This window comes from Pezoporus wallicus, unplaced genomic scaffold, assembly GCF_028554395.1.
Source record: "Pezoporus wallicus isolate ANWC-B61680 ecotype Strahan unplaced genomic scaffold, APGP_CSIRO_Pwel_v1 contig_7985, whole genome shotgun sequence".
NCBI lineage: Eukaryota > Metazoa > Chordata > Aves > Psittaciformes > Psittacidae > Pezoporus > Pezoporus wallicus.
In genome coordinates this window covers 1,372,187-1,391,354 of record NW_026636538.1, presented here as the reverse complement: position 1 = coordinate 1,391,354, position 19,168 = coordinate 1,372,187, and the positions used below count along the sequence as shown (strand labels likewise).

The following is a 19,168-nucleotide window of genomic DNA, read 5'->3' as shown; positions in this document are numbered from 1 at the left end:
TATCAGCATTTCTAGTCACTGCTTCAACTGTTGTGATATCGTTTGCGTATTTGAGTGATTGCAACAGCCACATTGCTAAACTATTTTTTCCCAGTAATATGGGCTGTAAATTTTTGTTCCCTAAACTGTTTTGGAAGGAATGTTATTTCTGTGTGTACCTACAGTAACTGGGCTTTGCTTTCAATTGTTTTGTTGTTTTTTTTTTCTTTGGAGTGTCAGTCATTTTAGGGAAGCTATGATGCATGTCTTTGAATGGAACAAAATGAAATAGGTTAAATCAGACCCTAACAAATATTTAGCGAATGTTATTAATAAATGTTTGGGCAGGTCTGTACAACACAGACCACAGATCAGAATCAAAACCTGTAAGATTTTGTCAGGATTGCAATAAAACATTCCCAGTTAAATACTTGTATAGTCTTAATGCTTGCTGCTTTTTTTTTTTAATTTAATTTTATTTTTTTTTATTGTTCTTCCTTCAGGTTAGTTTAAAACTTAGTTTAAACAAAGAAATTTAAAAGCAAGACCAATTGACACCATTGTGGATCTGTTATCTTGGGGTGTCTGTATCTTTTGGCCATCAAAAAGTTACGTATTTGGCTCTGAGCTTTTTTCTTAATTACATGAAGGAATTTTTTCCTGTATCCATGATCCTGTAGAGTGAGATCATTTACATATAACTGAGCAGCTTATCTGCATGATGTCTCTGTATTTGCTCTAAGGTGTGTGATATTTTGAAGATGATGACCAAGTCTGGAGGACATCTGATTAGTGTTAGATGCCATTAGCATAATGGCATGTAATTAGCACGTGTTGCATTGTGCTCCTATTTCCTGTATAGGGTGAAATTTGTTAGAAGCTGAGTAGATCATGTTGAGAGGAAATAGAGATGGTTGGGAAACCTTGAGATGATGCAGATAACTGACTTGCATAATTCAGCGTTTTATGGAATAAACAACTAACTGGGCTTACATTTTATAATACATGTTGCATTTTACTCTAGCAGTTGTTACTACTGTTTGAGAGGTGGAAGACTTCTGGGGGGAAAAAAATCCAAGATGCCAAATCCAGACGTGGTTAGAAAGTAATACCATTGACAGATTTGCAGTCAGTTGCACTAAGACTTAACTGATGTTTATTTAGTAGCATAGATTTTAATTATCATTTTATAGCTAGTGTTTTTGTCAGAAAAGATTCAGCCCTTGATCATGACTAAGATGTGAACAAAGACATACTGTTTATTTGCTTCTTGGAGATAAGCTTGAGGATTTTCTTACCCCTCTGGAACTAGTTTCTCTGCATTATCAGTAAAGGTTATTGTATGGCTAATTACATGGCGGTTCAGGTTGATTTAAGAATACAAATGTTATTGCAGAAATAGAAGAGGCTTAGACCATTATTATTTTTAGTGTTCACTAAATCTCCAGTGCTATGTTTTTCTTTTTTACTGTTGTAAGTTCAAATGAGCAGGCTTGAAAAAGTTAGCCACTGGGGATAGTAAAAATAAAGTGGAAACTACATTGTTTGTACTTCTTAGAATATTAAAAATGTGTTGTTTTTTTTTTAATTGAGTGGAGAAAGAGGGAACAACAAAAACTTGGGGTGAGTCTGTTCGTATCTGTCACCTCAGGGTGAGAAAGAGATGGCTTTTAAATTAATACATTTCAATGTGAGAAACTAGAAGGTGTGCAAAAAAAAAAAAAAAAGAGGAAAAAAAGTAGTTTCTAACTTCAGTTCTGTGTTTGATGTTAGCCAAAATGTAATTCAAGCAATTGTGTTCTGTAGCCACTGTATGACCTACCCAGCGGCAATCAGGTCCCCCCTCCTTTTTTTTCTAAAGCTAATTGGCCCATGTTTAGCTTACTAAATGTCATCTGGATTCAGTAAAAAGCAAGTGACCTGCATTGAATTAGTGTAATTGTAATACAAACAGCACATCTCATAGTTTCAGTCTTATACAGGAAAAGAGAAAGTTGGAGAGATTTTTCAGTTTGATAAATAAAACTGAAGATACAGGGAGCCAACTTTGACTCACAGTTCATTTTACCTTTTTACTGTCTTCTTATAAAAAATAATCATTGGCATTTGATTTTTTTTCTGTATGTTTTCTCTTTGGAACATTTTCCCTTCTGGAAGAATTTTCCTTAGGATGTATGTTGTGCCAGTTCTTCAGTGCTATGAAGAACTGAAGTACCAGTTCCAGTGGTATATTTGAATTTTTGCATTGACTTTAATCTTATATTATTTACTTTGGTTTCAAAGGGGTGTTAATTTTTTAAATGCAAGACTAGTGTCATTCTGTAAGTAATGTTATGGTTTGGCAAGGCTTTCCTTTTTGTATGGTCATTCTAATGTCCAGATCTTACCTTGTAGTGCCTCCCACTGCTTGTCTCTGCATCATGGCCTATGGAGTAGAAAGAAAAGTTCTGTTTGCCCTAGTAACTATGTTTCTTTACAGAAAAGCATGTAGATAACTTTAATCCAGCAATGAAATTAAGGGGCTACAATATAAATTATATTTTATGAAGCTATTAGGGAGAGTATTGGAAATACTGGCTAGGCAGGGGCAGTAGCACTGCTCTGTACATATCTGGTAGCAGGGAAAGCAGCATCAGAGTCTTTTATTCTCTCAATATCTTGGTTATCAGTGAAGCAGAGACAAGGGAAGTTTTCCTTCTTTGCTTGAAGGTAGAGCTTTAAGATGCAAGAACTTAATACTCAGTTACTCTTTCATAGACTAGAAATTCTGTAATTAACTGTAATTAATATCTAGAATATTGTAATCTGTCAGTTTAATTTTAGTTCTTAGTTTGCACAGTGCAAGTGAATGGGTCACTTTTCTTTGTGCTGGTGGTTTGCTTTTGCTCTTACCTGTTCACCCGTTGCCATTTTAAATAATGAAGCAGGAAGAAGGAAACCTTGTAGTTAGCATGTTCTTTTGTGTTTCATGTTTTGTTCTGTTCGATGTGATCATTCTGTACTTTGGATGTCCCAGTGAGCTGTCAGCCACTGTAGGTTTTTAAATTCACAGCAAGCAGATTATTTTTATATCAAGAGTCTATTCTAGTTGTGGCATGACTAGATTAAATTCCTACTTTGTGCTACCTGTAACCTCTCAAAGTATAGACTTTTAAATGTAAGTCCTTGCGTAATCCACATAAAATCCGAAGCAGAGTAGCTATTGCAGGGTGAGAGAGCAACCTGTGAAGGATGCACATGGAGTTTAATTTAATTTCATGAGGGATACATTACACCCTTCCACTGAATTTCTCAGATAAAACATGGGGAAAATGTTGTCTTCTGAAACTGCATGACTGGCATGAACACAGGATAAATGGGGAGGTGGTAGTGGTGTAAAAAATCTTTGAAACGCATGCCCAAATTCTGATCATACAATTCTGAAGCTATTTGTCTATAATTTTTGGTAGAATATAATGACAAATTCAAAAACTTCTTAGGTAGTTATTGGAAACTTACCTACTCTGTAACCTGAAAATTCATTGTGAAATTTAAACTCAGTAGTTGCTCTCTTTTGAACTATCTTCAGTTGATTTACATCTTAAAGTGTGATGCCTAAAGCTGAACACAATACTGCTGCTGGAGGTCTAATGTATCCTGTCTATAAAAGAACTACTGCATATTTCCTGAATGCCTTCTGTCATTACTACTGTGTGTAGTTATAGCAGAGGTTTCACATTTAATGTCCACCAAGCTTACTACAGCTTTTTCTCACAAATATAAGTTACTTGCTCCTTGACTATTTTATTAGTAAATATAATTGCAAATGCAGTTTTTCTGCTTCATGTCTCAGTAAATGCTAATATGTTTCTGGATGTAATCACTGCCTCATTTTCTCAGGAACTGCAGAAAATACTGTGGGAAGAAGAAAAAAAAATATTATTAAAGTAAGCTGTATTGTTAGACTTTTCTTTGGGGAAAGTAAGTTTCTTAGTCTGGGTAACATAATTCAAACCATGTAGGCTTTATGTCTGAATTTTCAAGATACTGAATCAGGAGTAAAAGAAACTACATTGAAAGAATACTAAACTAATCATTAGAGTATTCCCTGGATTCAGTCATGTAATGTGCACCTTCAGAATCATTTAATTGTTTTGTAACTGAAGAAACTAGTTGTTCAGATATAATGCTGAAACATAAGGTTGTTCTTGTTCAAGATTCTTAAGTTCTAGATCTCTCAGATTCTGTGGTAGGGGAGGATTTAAGTCATAGCAGGATGCTTCTGTTTGCCTGAGGTACCAGACTATAAGAATGCTGGGGAGGGACTCTTCATTAGGGACTGTAGTGATAGGACAAAGGGTAACGGGTTAAAACTTGAACAGGGGAAGTTTAGATTGGATATAAGGAGGAAGTTCTTTACTGTAATGGTGGTGAGGCACTGGAACAGGTTGCCTAGGGAAAGTTGTGAATGCTCCATCCCTGACAGTGTGCAAGGCCACGTTGGACAGAGCCTTGGACAGCATGGTTTAGTGTGAAGTGTCCCTGCCCATGGCAGGGTGTTTGGAACTAGATGATCTTAAGGTCCTTTCCAACCCTAACTATTCTATGATTCATGAAGACACCTTCTTCCTCTTTTGATTCCTGGACGCCTGTGTGGCTGGGAAATACTCTTTAGGCAGTGAGTTGCCTGGCATTTGAGGAAAGATCTGTCATAACGTATAATTTGGTCTGAGATGCTCTTAGATGTTGGTGGAAGTTCTGTAGGGGTTATGGTAGAACCTTGATTTGGTTAGTGGTCTGAAGTAGCTCCATATCACTGTTATGGTGATTTCCTCACAAAGAGGAGGTGTTGCCCATCACTATCAAAAAGTAATTTTCGCCTATCCAACTATGTTTAAAAACTATTTCTTTCCCAAATCTGTGTCAACAAAAAATTGCATTAGAAAGTTATACCACTGTATCAGATACACTTAATCAGGAGGAAGAAGGGCATGCACATGTATGCATGTATGGGATTTTTCTGATTTGGGATGGGAGTTTTGTGTTTATTTTTTTAAGGTAGAAAACCAGCAATAGATAGTCTTTTTACTGAAAGTTGTATCTTGCTTATCCAGTACTGAGGTTGACGGTACATTTCAGAACAATCATGAATTAATTTGTGGATCATTTAGATTTTGCTTTTGGTGAGTGAAGTTGTTGGAAATACTGTCTCAGTATCTGAATGCTGCAGCTCCTTTCAGGTGTTTGAAACTCTTGTGTGTTTGTAAGACTTGATGACTTTCATTGTCTAATTTTCTGATTGTGTTTGCTCTTTTTAGTCATCATGATTATTTTGGTGTGTTTTTTTGTCCCTGGACACTGTAAAACTGTGGAGGCTTGTAATTATTGTGGATGTGAACTTTTAATATAACCTTTCAATAAAATCTTAAGCAATTACACTGATTAGTACCTATATGGGACTGTTTGCAAGTTGAAAAATTCTGTATATATCAATTAAAAAAGAATAATTTAAGCCCTTTAGCTGCCCGATGTAGTTTAAGCATAAAATCTTGAGTAGCCTGAAATTATTTTTGCTCTATGTAAATGTGTTTGCTTTAAAGCAAATTTAATTTCACTTATTTAAATCACCCTCCTCTTCCCACCCCAAAAAACCCCCAAAGAAACAAAACCCCAAGAAAGCCAAAGAACAGTTAAAAAACCTTAATGAGATTGCAGATATTGCCTTGCTTTATTTTGCATTTCTGTAGACTTTCAAAAAGCATTTGTTGCACTTGAAGATGTGTGATCGTAGTTGGAGAAGGAGATAATCTAGAGGATCAGATTGCTGGATGTCTGTTTTGTAACTTCACTGATGTCAGAGAATTCATAACCTTGCAGGTGAAATGAGAACTTGAATGTTACTTCGCTAAACAAAAAGGAAGTGGAAGGATAACATTCAGCTGAATGGCAGAATTCAAGCTTATTTTGTGCTGAAGAGCTGGGTTCAGGAAATCAAAGTAGTCCCACTGAATTGCATGGAAAACTTCAAACTATTCCATTTTAAAGCAGAAGATAGAATATAGGGACAAGATAATAGTGGAAAAGTACACAGGGAAGAGTTCCCCCAGTCATAGGGAATTATTTAAATATCTTGGAAGAAAGCCTGGAGAAATAGTGATAGGTCTACTAGACTTGAAAGGAGAGAAGGAAGAAATAAGTAAGCAAAATAAGGCCATTGTGGATAACTGAAGTTCATTCTTTGCATACAACTCCATAAAGTCATTTGTTGTTCTGCTCCCAGATCTCTTTGGATAGTACAAGTGATGACTTTCGAGAGGTCAAGAAACTTTCAAAAATGAAACAAGGCAAAAACCTGGATAAGTTGGTAAATTACCTGGCAATAGAACAGCATTCCCTTTCTGGGAAAAGATTTGTGCTAAGAAGTATTTTTATTACTCATCTGAGAAAGGGTTTGATGATGAACAGACATATGCAGATGACATGATCCTTTTAGATGAGTTAGCAGGAGGAACTTGTTCTTTGTCTGGCTAATTGGATAACAGCCAGTGCAATAAATTCTGCTGCATAAATATACTAGGGCAGATTTGTCTTGGGATATGGTAGAACTTTAAACTTATGATATAAGATGGGATTGAAAAAATCAGTTGTATAAGTGAGCTTATTTAGAACCAATAAAACCCCCCCAACAGACTGCACGAACTTGTGGCCTGAAGATGCTGATGACTTCAAGCTGTTGTCACAGAACAAATTATTTGCAGTATTCTTTTGAAATTTAAAGCAATTCTTTTAAAGGAAGTATCATAGAATATCTCAAGTTGGAAGGGATTCATAAGGATCATTGAGTTGAACTCCCACCTTTAGAAGAAAGAGGTTCAGAGGTTAATCTTGAGGTACAGTTCTGTTTGTATCATGGTGCTAACAAGGCAAGAGTTGATCCTTTTCAGTAGATTTACAGTTGCATTTACTGTTGCAAAATGTTTGAGATTGATATCTTTACATTCTTGACCTATTGTAATGCTGTCAAATTGTTACGAACTTACTAGCAATAATAAATATACAGGTCAATATAAAAGGCTTATCTTTCAGTAACCCATCTTTGCTGTTAACCATGTGATTATTTTTTCCATTATGTATCTTTTCTCTATGTTTATTACTTTATTACTTTACATCTTATGTGAATCATACTTTGCTTTGAACAGCAAAGGTCATCATTCCAGAGGGAAGCTTGTGACAGTGTTTGGCTGTTGAACCAGTGGTGATGGTTGTGGGGTTTTTGGTTTTGTAGTGGGGTCACTTATTATTATTATTATTATAATTATTATTATTATTATTACTATTATGATAGTGGTTTGGGTGTTTCTAGAATTAATATGTGAGGTGTCTGTCATTTTATCAGAATTTTTTTATTTCTAATGTATGTAGTATTGTGTATGTGATTTAAAAGAACTGTCGAGGTGAGCACAATAGAATTGCATGTTAAACATCACATATATTTCCTCATAATATTACAAAGTTTCACAAAAAGTTTTGTTGTAACAATATTGTAGTTCTGTATTAAAAAAAGGACAAAAACCCCAAACAAAAAAGTCTCAACAAAGCAAAACCAGTGTAGAACCTGCTAGTATCTTGCCTGTCTTCATGCTGATGTTTTCATTTCTAGACAGCTGTTGATTCGTGTAATGGAATAATTAGTGGTGTTTCAATAGACTTTTTAAAGGCTGTTCAAGAAGGGAGGGAAGTTCTGTGATATGCATCACGAAGAAGAGAAAAATGTGTTTCAGCTGATTCTTTCTTCTGAAGTTAATGAAATGTTACAGTATTCAGTATTTAACTCCCCTAGCCCTTAAATAGGATTTTATGCTCTACAATGTGTTACTAAATGTAAATGTATTCTAGAGTTTTTCCTCTGCAGTAGATTGGTAAACTAAGTAGTCTAATTGTGGCGCAGAAACTATGGAATCAAAAACTGCCTGTGGATGTCTTGTATCCATACCCCTTGTATAAAAAAGTTTCTCTCTGTAGATATTAGCAATAGAGCTTCACAGCATGAAGATGGTGAAATCAACACAATATAAATATCTTTGCTTTCTCCTCCAGTAGCATTCATTGTACTGGGCAAATAATAACAGTAAGAGTTGTACTTTTGATTTCCAGCTATTTATTACAAGTCATTTATTTCAACTAAGCAAAAGGGATAAGCTATTCAAGGAGCTAAAATCCAAAAGATGTAGTACCTCTACCAAATTACTGCTGATCATTTAATGTGTTTGTGGGCTGTATGAAATATAGATGTATTACCCTGACTGACAGGAAGAACAAGCTGCAAAGATTTTCTGATTAGGAAATTCCAGTGTAGTATATGAGGGTCTCATTTTTCTTTTGGCATTTCCTAATTCATCATCATCACCATAATTACATTTTCACGCCAATAAAATTGTCCATAAAAGAACCTTCACAAAGAAAAAAAGAAATGTTTTCAGCCTGGACTTCATTTAGAATGCTAGGCCCTGTAAGAATAATAAAAGAAAATTCTGTGCTAACTTGTGCAGTTCTGCTCTCATGGTCCTTAGTCCAGTATTTATCTTAGCTGTAACTGCTGCTTATTGGGCAGGTAAGTGCTTCCAGGCAACAGTTATGGTAGAAACTGTGTTAGATTGTGTAATGTCCAATTCAGAACTGATCACTGAAAGCTGCTCTGGATGATTTATTCCTGCCCCTTCCCCCCATCTTCTGTCACGTATATACTGTAATCTGCTTTGGATTCTGGTTTCACACAGGGTAGGACTTACCACAGAGCAGTGCATGAAAGGTGATTTGAAGTAGACTTGGGCTCAAAGGTCAGAGGTGGAAGAGCCAGTTCAGACAAATTTGGAACGGACTCTGTTACAGGCAGGTGAAGGCAAACCCTGATTAAGCTGCCATGGTTGCTCAGGCCCGAGTTCTGACACCTTGCAGCTTAGAGGTACTTAAATTTGTGTTTTGTTTTTATAGAGGGTGATTGAATGGTTAAAACTGAAGACTGAGTCGTACAATCTAGCACCTTGGCTTTATATTTGATGTGTTACTCAAGTAAGGTGTGCCAGCCTTTCAGATACCTAAGACCTAAGGAAATGTGGAAGGTGATGTTTAAGGTGGCAGAGGGAGAATTAGCCCCAGGTCTTTTATAGATTGTTGGAGCCTGCTGGCTTTAACAATTTCCTCCTAATGTTTCCTGCAGTTTCTGCCAGTTCAGTCCATGTAGATGGGTGGATGGTAGCTTATATTTGGCCTTCCTTTTAAGCAACAGTTACCTAACACTGGCTGTATGAGCATTGTCATTTGTTCTACCATGGGAGCAGAACGAATACCGATAACTGTGGAGGACTCCTAGAGACAATTATAAGTGGAGTGGAGGCAAAAAAATTGCTGCAAGTAATAGTTTGGGAGAATAGAGGGACTGGAGAAATATATGGTAATATGAAAGAAGCATGACAAAACCAAAGTCTTCTAAGTTTCCTGCTTCTCTTGACACCTATGGAACAGTGACTGAAACGGCTCAGTTTTATTTTAAAATAGGACAGAGTTATTTTAGGATAGAAAATATGTATTTGACAAGAAATGGACACAAAACTGAGGAGTAAGTTCCTGTCAGATAAGCATTTTGATTTTATTCCTGGAGATTTGGGACTAGCTTTATAATTCTCCAGTGATTGCTTTGCAAGCTTCTTGGAAGGAAACAGAAGCAGTTGGAAGCTAAACCATAGACTATTTTGAAAGAGAGAGGGGGCTTGACTTTTACAGAGAAATATGCAAGCAAAACTGAGGAAATAGAAGGGGAAGATGGAATAGAAAACCAACATTTCACGCTAGTTAGTGAAACGGAGTACTGAGAGGTGCGTGCTTGTAGTACATGGCATAGTTAACAAGTTGGACTAAACATTTGGAATGAGTAGTTTCTATGTTTTCTTGTATTGCAAAAATGCATCCAAGTTTTGGATTTTCAGCTACAGTTCATGTCACATATCAAGATTTAAAAAAGCCTATGATTTAAGCATTAAATAAATATACCTGTTTCTGAAGTAGATATCTTCAGCAAACATACAAAGGATATATGTGAATTTAGGACCCAGCTCTTGAATATCTTTTTATGACTTCTATTGCCTGCCATAAAAGAATGATTCATGAATTCCCTCTTTCTTCTTATTGTCCTTTGTGAATTATAAAGGAGTCACTTCTTTGCTGTGGTTCTTAACTGCTGTGTAGTTGATGGAAAATAATTGGCAAAGGCAAATAGTTTTCCCAGAACACTGGAGCTGAGTAGGGCTCTGAAACTAAGCTTTGATGACAGGTCAATGTTTATTATCAAACAGGAGGTACACATTTTGACACCACCTAAACAGAAGTTACTAGAGCTGTGTGTTTTCAATAGCTACTGCAGAGCTGGCTGTTAAGGGTAGCTAAAGATAAGATCAAAAGTCATCAGTTCAAAGTTCAGAAGAGATCATTACTTTCAAGGACAGAAACAGCTGAATTTGTTAGCCACTGCTTTATATCAGAAGCACCTCACTGGTACTGCAATTAATCGTGTATCACAGTGAAGCAGGTATGGCAAATTACACTCAAATAGAGTGCCACATGTCCTGTCTCTGTTCATATACTAGTTTGGCAGCTGCTCAGTGAAAATATAAAGCTGTTGTATCATACATATTTATTAAACAAAATAATTAGGTTTCTTGTAATTTTTGTATTGGGCAGATAATGAAATGAGTTAAGTATTTGAATTAAAGCAAACTATTCAGTACTGAAATATTTTTTCATTAAAATGATATTAAACAGGGTTTTTGCATCATTTTGCATAGTTGCGCTTTTGTTCAGTGCATGAGAACAATTTTAGACTGAGGGTTTGAACTATTTAAACGAACTTTGAAGGCCAGCCAGACTTCTCAAGAAGTTATGGATAAAATCTCAGCGTTCCCTCTCCCTTCTGCCCATGTTTCAAACACCACTGAAGCTTCTGGTGCCTCTGCTATGTTAACAGTGTGCATAATCCCTCATTTCATTTTTTCCCCTTTTCTGAATAGGTATTTCTGACTATGCTTGTAGAAAAACAAATACAGAACTTTTACTCCCTTTCACTTTGGAAAATGTGATTGAATTGAATGTGGTTTTAGAAGAAAATACCATATTATTTCTGTGAAAAGACCTAGCTCTTAATAGTGCTGCTGTCATATAAATCTTAAGCAATGATTACAGAAGTACAGCATTCCCCATTATTGTACAGTAGTCTCTCAGAATTGTACTGCCTTTTTGTTTTCCTCCCACAAGTGTAAAGCTATAATTAGAGAAAAACCTAGGAAAAATCATAAAGAAAATAGCACAGTATATATGTTGTTAAGTAGGACCAACATTTTTTTTATAGAGTGTGAATATTTTTCCTAGTGGAAGTATCTTTCTGCATATGGTTCTTGACAGTGTTGTATAGGTAAAATGCTGCCTTTTTCAATTCCAAGTAAATTCTAAGTGCTAGTAGGCAAGTTACTTGATTATTTTATTTTTGTCATCTTTTAGTGTTGTCTTAGGTCTTTTTGCATACAGCCCTAAACCTGATTAAGGAAAGCAAGGTTTAAAACTACATCTGAAGACTTATGAATACAAAAGGAAATATTAATCCTAACAAATTTTCTAAGCAATTCTCCTATAAAACTGAACACAGGGAAAAGAAGGTGAACTTACTTGGCTTTTCACAGCAATTTTATATGTGTCTGTTTAAACAAGCAGTGCTGTCATTTCTGCTGAGAATTTCTAAAGAAAATCATTTCTCAAGATTGATAAACAGCAATAGGTAAAATAATGAGTGATGTGCTCAATGGGGTACAGTTTAAACAGAGAAAATCTAATGGGAAGTAGGTACATTAGTAGCAGATGGATTTACTTCCTGAATCTTGATCCAAGTGGAAATCCTAGCTTACTTAAAATTTGTCTTCCAGATTCTCAGCCTGATAAGAAAGGTGGATAAAGCAATTTATTAACTTGGCGTCAGTGCTGTGATGATGTTTTGTTTAAGCTTGCTATTGTTGTTTGATTTTTATCTAGGCTATTTTTATGATTCCTACAAATCCCCCTCCAACTTTCCGGAAGCCAGAGCTCTGGTCTGATGAATTCACAGATTTTGTGAAGAAATGCTTAGTGAAAAATCCTGAACAAAGAGCTACAGCAACACAGCTGCTACAGGTCAGTGTTTCAGTTACTGAGGAAATGCAAGTTCTGTGGCTTTTTTTTTCCCTTCAGTCTCAAACCAGAACTATTGTGAAAATTTCTAAGGGCAAATCTGAATTTAACTATTATTGTGCCTTATTTATTTTGCACTTTGTGGTCTTTTCTCTGTCAGCTCCTGTATCTCTACCTCCATTTTATTTCTCCTTTGCTGTTTCTAAAAATTAATTGCTCTTTATATAGTTTAGGGCTGGTTCTTGCTATTAAAATTTGATCCTTGCTTTGTGGTTAGAGGCCCTCAACAGATCTCAGGATTTAGGCAAGTGCTAAGTAAAGGAATTGAGCTCAGGTTCCTTATCAGTGTGGACCACCCATGGACTATATTCAGTCTTCCCTTCTGGTCATGTCAAATTAAGCAGACAGGTTGCTCTGTGTCTTAGATGGGTCTGATGCGGATGGACAATATAACAAGTTTGTTCTTGGGCTGAGTTATACCAAGTGGGCACTTTTAAATTTGAGCCACATGGCAGCATGGACCTTTGGAGCCAAGGCAGGGTGTGCCAGGCTTTTGCCTGCTTGCTGACATGAGCTTCTAGTGGCTGCAGAAATTCAACAGTTGCATCTTTTTGGTACTAAGATAGAAATAAAGCAGAGAAATTTCAGAGAACTACAAAAAACAAACAGGAGGGACTGTTAAGAAAGATTTAGTCTTTGTGAAATGGACATCATTTTACAGGGGCCACACATTTGAGTGTGCGGGAGAAAGAGAAAATGCAAAAATAGTTTTTTCTTTTGACCCTGTATTTGTGTTATCCACTGCCTTCAGGGCTGTCGTAAGCCTTAAGTAACTAAGGAAAATCAAAGAACAAAGGAAGCGAAGGAGGAAGCAGTGGAATTTCTAAAAAAGTTATAGTAGGTTCCATGATGATTGAAATGGAATCTAAAATTTCCTGTAAATAAACTTGTTTGATAATGAGACAGAAGTGACAAATTTTGTTAGGTCCTTTGCTCCTTTTACCTTCCTGATTCCTAATTCATTAAAGTTTTGGACATTTTAGTGTTCTTTCATGCTTTTCACTGCTATTGGTAAATACTGTTCTTAATTTTCTTTGTTCATCAGACTACATAGGAATCTGATTTTCTGAAATTTCATCTGTAAGGCAGTCATGCTGAATTTATTTTGTCTCTAGCTAGCAAGAGCCTCTTAAAATTTAAATACAAGTGAACTCCACTGCAAGGAGCACATAAAAATTTTGCAAAGTAGTTTGCAGTAATAGATCATCAAATTCATAAATCATAATTATTTTATTTTCTACACTGTAAAAACACCAAATGTGGACTTCAAGAAGATTAAAAATTGAAAGTTACAGATTTTTTATGACCTGTGAATCAGAACTTGAGGCCTTAAAGGTTTGAAATTTGTATGGTTAGCTGAATACTGTCACCTGGATAGAAGAGGTTTGCATTAATCCATGCAAGTAAGGTGAAAACAAACAAACAAGCGAGCAAGCTTCAGTGTTCCTCTTTCCACATGCTTACTGGCCAGAAAACCAAATACTATGTCCAGCATAAGTAAGTGTTACCTTTTCTCCCAGATGGAATTTGGAGCATGTATGATGGAGCTCGGAACGCTATGGCTTTGTGTGAGTGGGAATGAAAGTACTGTTTGTCAGGGAAAGATCATGGAGAAAAAAAGGAGAGTAACTGAATGAATATATCAAGGGACAAGATAGATAACAGGTGCAGGACATCAGGGTTCATCAGTTCTGTTCTTCATGGAACTTTTTTTTTTTTAATTTATTCTTTAGTATTTAATACTACATTTCTGAGGTGCTTAGAGTTACATTTTGCCTAAGTTGTGTTTGCATATAGGAATGCAAAAATCAGGCTTTTTCTAATGGTAGCAAAATGAAGGTAAATGGTATTGTGCACATGTCTTGGAGGAAGAAGTGATGTTTTAAATGGCTTTGAATTAAAAATTAGTCTTCCTGCTGAAAGTAAGGTATATTTTTTTGTGTGTTCCACATTTCAGCATCATAGATCAAGAAATGTTTTATGACAGGTTTGTTGGACTAGGCAGCATAGTTGTTCTGCTTACAGCTACTAATTTATGCTGTCAGTTTGTTAAGATTAATTAAACTCTGTAACTGAATATCTGAAAAAGTTTGTTTTTCTATGTCAGACAATCACCACTCTATTTATTTACTACTTACTGCACGTTTCCTTTGGAAAATTGTATCCTTAACTATAAAACAGTTGTTATATTTTACGTTTATGTATTATGTTTCCCAAGGCTTGCTCTTATTAAAAATAGAAGCAGCTAAAAGATCCTGTATGTGTGTTAGTGTAGATTTTAATTATTGTGTGACGTAAAATACTATTTATCACTGAAATCTGTGATGTTGACTAATACTTGTAATTACACCTGAAACTTAACTGTTGTAATGATGTTGTGTAATTTAATGTTGTGCTTTTTTTCCCCTAGCATACATTTATTAAGAATGCCAAGCCAGTTTCAATTTTAAGGGACCTGATCACTGAAGCTATGGAGATAAAGGCAAAGCGACATGAGGAACAGCAGAGAGAACTAGAAGAGGAAGAAGAAAATTCGGTATGCATCTTTTTTTTTGTATAACTACTTCATAGATAAGTTGCTGTTTTTCCCCCTACTTGTACTTCTGTTCAGACGCTTTCCTGGGTTTCCGCCTGATTTGTAGCCTGTTGAGAGCTGAGTATTGCACTCTTATTTATGATGAGCAATGCTTCTGTGACTAACGCCCTATGAGCTAACTTTCAGCACTGTTCCATGAGATGTCCTAGTGGAAAAAAATCCCAACAACCAACAAACAAAAACAAACAAAAAACCAAACCCAGACTGTTAAGGTTTCACTTTCACATATGGGCTTCTAGACAAATAGTTTAATTTTTGGTTCAGGGCACTTTTTTCTATTTTTATTTTTATTTTTTAAGTCTAATACGCAGAATAGGTATGACATGCAGTAAGTAGTAATAACAATATGGTTTGAGTCAAGTAGTGCCTGTAAAGTGAAAATGGTGACAGGATTTCATGCTTTAGATGACACTGTCAAAGGAGAGAAGAAGGTCATGTGATAAATAAGTTGCGTTTAGAATTGTTTGGCAGTGTTAGGAATAAGTCAGTGTGCCTGGCATTATTACTCTCCGTACATGATTTATTTTCGGGCAGTCTGTGGGCATATTGCTGTGCAATACAGCAGTATGTGCTTCAGAGAAGTGTATTGCCACTCATACAATGAGTCATTCAAGAATAACACACAGAGAAGATGGAGACTGGAATGTTAGTAGAAATACAGCTTTGAGCAAACAGAAAAGAGCAGTGCAGTAATGCAGTCTGCAGTGTCCCACATTGTAGAATCTTTGTTATATGTTAGAGAGTGTTAGGTGGTGATCTATATATAGGAAAGCTTTTTCAAGCTGGTATCTTTGGAGTGTTTTGTATTCCAAAAGACAGCATGGTCTTTTGTTTGCTGGATGTTTTTCTGAGTCTGATCTAAGAGGATTGATAGCGCGTGTTTATAAAGATTTGTTTCCTCTGGATTATATTTGCTTAGTAATAAAACAGGCAGGGAATGAAGGAATGTTGGGGGTTTTTGGTGGAGTTTTTTTGGATTTTCTTTTTTGCTAGTAAGGAAATACTGCCTATGTGGACATGTGTAACTTGACATGCAGAGTTGTTTGTGACTTGATTTATTGGATAGTTGAGCTCTGAAGAGACTGATTTATCACCAACATAAAAACTTTATGTCTTTACTAGAATGCTTTCCTTCCTACTGTTGCCTTCTGAACTGTAGACCTCAAACACTTGGACATTGTTGATGTCTTTTGCATTAAGACAAAATTAGGTATGACATCTAATTACTTAGTTTGAAGTTCAGATGGTGAATCGGGTTGCCAAGCATGGACCAAACAATCCATGCCAGTTCAGTATGTGGTATATACTTTCCCTCTGTCACTACTGGGTGGGAGGGTACAACACAGGTTTGGTTCATGTCAACTGAAGAAGCATTTAGCAACTGCTCATGGTTCTTGCATGGGTATACAAGTCAGAATGTAACACTGCGCTCCCTGGCCCGCTCCCTCCTTCCTTCTTTCCTTCCCTTCCCTCCCCCCCATTATTCAGTGTTTAGTGTAAGGGGACCTCAAATCCAGGATTGTGAATGCTCCATCCCTGATGGTGTTCAAGGCCAGGTTGGACAGAGCCTTTGGTAGCATGGTTTAGTGTGAGGTGTCCCTGCCCATGGCAGGGGGTTTGAACTAGATGATCTTAAGGTTCTTTCCAACCCTAACTATTCTATAACTTATGATTGGGGCAGGTACCTGTTATTTGTGTTACTGTTACAGTAGATGGGAGGTTTTGCCATGTACAGTCAGGAGAAAGTTTATGAGTTAAAAAGGCAGTGAATAGTTGGCTCAGAAAAGAAAGGTAGTAGAAAAATAAAGATGAGCATGACTTCAGTGTGATGAAAGATAGATGGGGAGAACTTGGCAAATGAACCCTTGTAGTTGTATTACCTCAAGTGGAGGGATTAGTAGATGAGTCTTTAAGATGACAGATAGGCAAGAAGAATGAAAAAGTCTTGATCAAAACTTCAGCAATATGGATATTTTGGAAAAAAGTGGTATTTTGTTAGGACAAGCCCTTTTTACTGCTTGCTGTACTTGTAAAAGACTTCAGAATTATTTAAGAAAACCCCTGACATTGAGCATGCACATTATGTTGTATAGTATCCTTGGAGTTAATTAGTGAAGTTCTTCTAGAAATAGTTTTATCCTTAGTAACTTGATGTCTTGTACTCCTTTTTAGTTTTCTATCCTGATACTGGCTTAAAGGCTTTAATTGATTAACTGAAATGAATAAATAATGCCAAATTATGTTTGCAGGGGACCTTAAGAGAGGTGGATCCTGGATATTGAGTGCATAATATATTGCAGTTGGATGTAATTACATAAGCCCTTGCAGTTGCATTTTTGAGCTAAGTAGTTTGCTTCCTCAGCAAGATAAGCTGGCTGCCTGTCTGGGTCTGTTTTAATGCAAAGCAAACTTTGTGAAGGATGGACTTAAAGTGACACTGAAGGTAGGCTGAATACAAAGCGCAAAAGAGATTAATGCTGACTATCCCTTAATGTTTTGGAGCATAAGGTGACAAGTTTAAAAGTTCCAGTGAGTGGTTACTGCATATTGCTAAAGAGTGGAAGTGCTTGAACTACATACTCTAACTATGCTTAACAGGTTATTGTAACTGTTTTTCTTGAAAACACAGAAAGGTTAATCCTTACAATCTTAAGTCTGCTATGCTGAGAGGTCCAGTAGTAGACTAGGCCACACAAATAGCCTGTAGTCAAATTCAGTGTGGTCTGAGGTAAGTCAGGATGTTTTATATTTGCTGCAGACCTAAGTGTGCTTTTGGAGTGACAGTAGTTCAGAGGATGAGTTGGCAAGACTCATTGGAAAGTTTACTGATTTGAAAGTTTACCTGTGGTTTTCCAGCAAAGGCCAGCTTTGCTCATGATAGAGAAAATGGATATTTTAAAAAAAGTTTGTGTCGTTATTGTGAACTTCAGCAGGGAGAAGGAATAGATCTCTTTGAGATGCATGTAGAGACCACATGCAAAAATAAGAAGATATGCCACTTGTAAGTGAAGCAAATGAAAGAAAAGTACTAGCTGGTAATGCTGGCAAAGTGGGAAGTGGCACTTGTCAGTGTGATAACTTCTTATGTTTTATATTGATCGTGGATAGATAAATTTATTGCTGGAGGTGATTCTGGAGAGGTTTTGTGCCTTTATTTTCCTTTAGCTCTCTGAGCATTATTGAAGACTATAAGCCACCATGTATTTACTGCTGCAAAAATAACTTGCAGTAATGGACAACGGAATGTCCTTTTTTGCTGTAAGGTTTATATTGAATAGTTAAACTTCAAAGTAGAAAAAGTTTGCCATTATAAAAAGGTTAAGTAAAAAGGAATTTCTGTTCCTATTTTTAAGAAGATTTTTGCTTGTGTTCTTGTATGCTGTTGAGATGTTTAAATTCTCTGTTTTCATATGGTTTTATAATTCCAAAATATAATTTGTGGTAGGGTTTGTAATTAGGATGAAACTTTTACTTTTGTTAAAACTATTAGTATTTGGTAGTAAGTCTGAATTTTGCAATCAGTGAATACATGCCTTTAATAATTTTGTATTGCTCAGTAAGCCTTGAGTTAAAACAGGTTGGAATTACTTAGCTTTTAATAGAAAAATAGAGGGTACAGGTGAATGAAATGAAGAATATTGATTGTAAGGTGAGGAGGAGGGATTTCCTTTTTGACAAATACAGTTTGTATAAACTGTGTTTGCTAGTGACCTATGAATAGCTTTCGTGCTGTCACAGTGCAGAACTAATCTTGTTCTTAATTGTTTTTAATAACTGTTTGGTTGTCATGTAGACTTCCCATGTCTTGCAACTGAGTCTTAATGTAGTATGTCATTGTAAGAAATTCCAAATTCATTTGAGAGATTACACCAGCATCTTGTCCAGTTGCAATTGCTAAAGGTTCTGGTTGGTTAAAAGCATGAAACCAGCCAGAGTAGGAAACAGCAAATTTAGAATTAATAATTCTATCAACTGACCTTCTTGTACTGTGTCCTGAAAGCATCTAATTAAAGTACTGCATGCTAGAAGACTCCTGAGCAGCATGCAGTTGTGATTGAGGCCTGAATTAAGTGAAATTCTGGACAGCACAGACGTTAGTTTTCAAAACATAACGTAGGCAGAGGTTGATCAATGGACCCAAAAGCTGCTAAAAAAAGCCAGGATAAAAACCAGAAGAATAAAATGAAAGCATTGGAATATTTGTGTTTGTAATTTAAAAGTAACCCAAGCAAACAGCAAATCCTGCCAAAGCCCCCACTTCAAATTGAAATAATGCTTATTTTCAAAATAAGCTCAAAGATTATGGTTTTCATTTCATTTGGAACTTGTTTGGGTAGCTGCCAGAAA

General features: G+C 36.1%; 1 protein-coding gene across 6 annotated transcripts in view; it reads left to right on the top strand.

The window, feature by feature from the left end:
• STK3 (serine/threonine kinase 3) overlaps positions 1-19,168 on the top strand; it is a 125,831-nt gene that overhangs the window by 42,917 nt on the left and 63,746 nt on the right. For all 6 annotated transcript variants that reach the window (XM_057400530.1, XM_057400529.1, XM_057400532.1 and 3 more), the window contains exons 7-8: positions 12,031-12,168; positions 14,636-14,761. In XM_057400530.1, the coding sequence (XP_057256513.1) occupies positions 12,031-12,168; positions 14,636-14,761 (264 nt within the window). The remainder of the gene's footprint in view (positions 1-12,030; positions 12,169-14,635; positions 14,762-19,168) is intronic.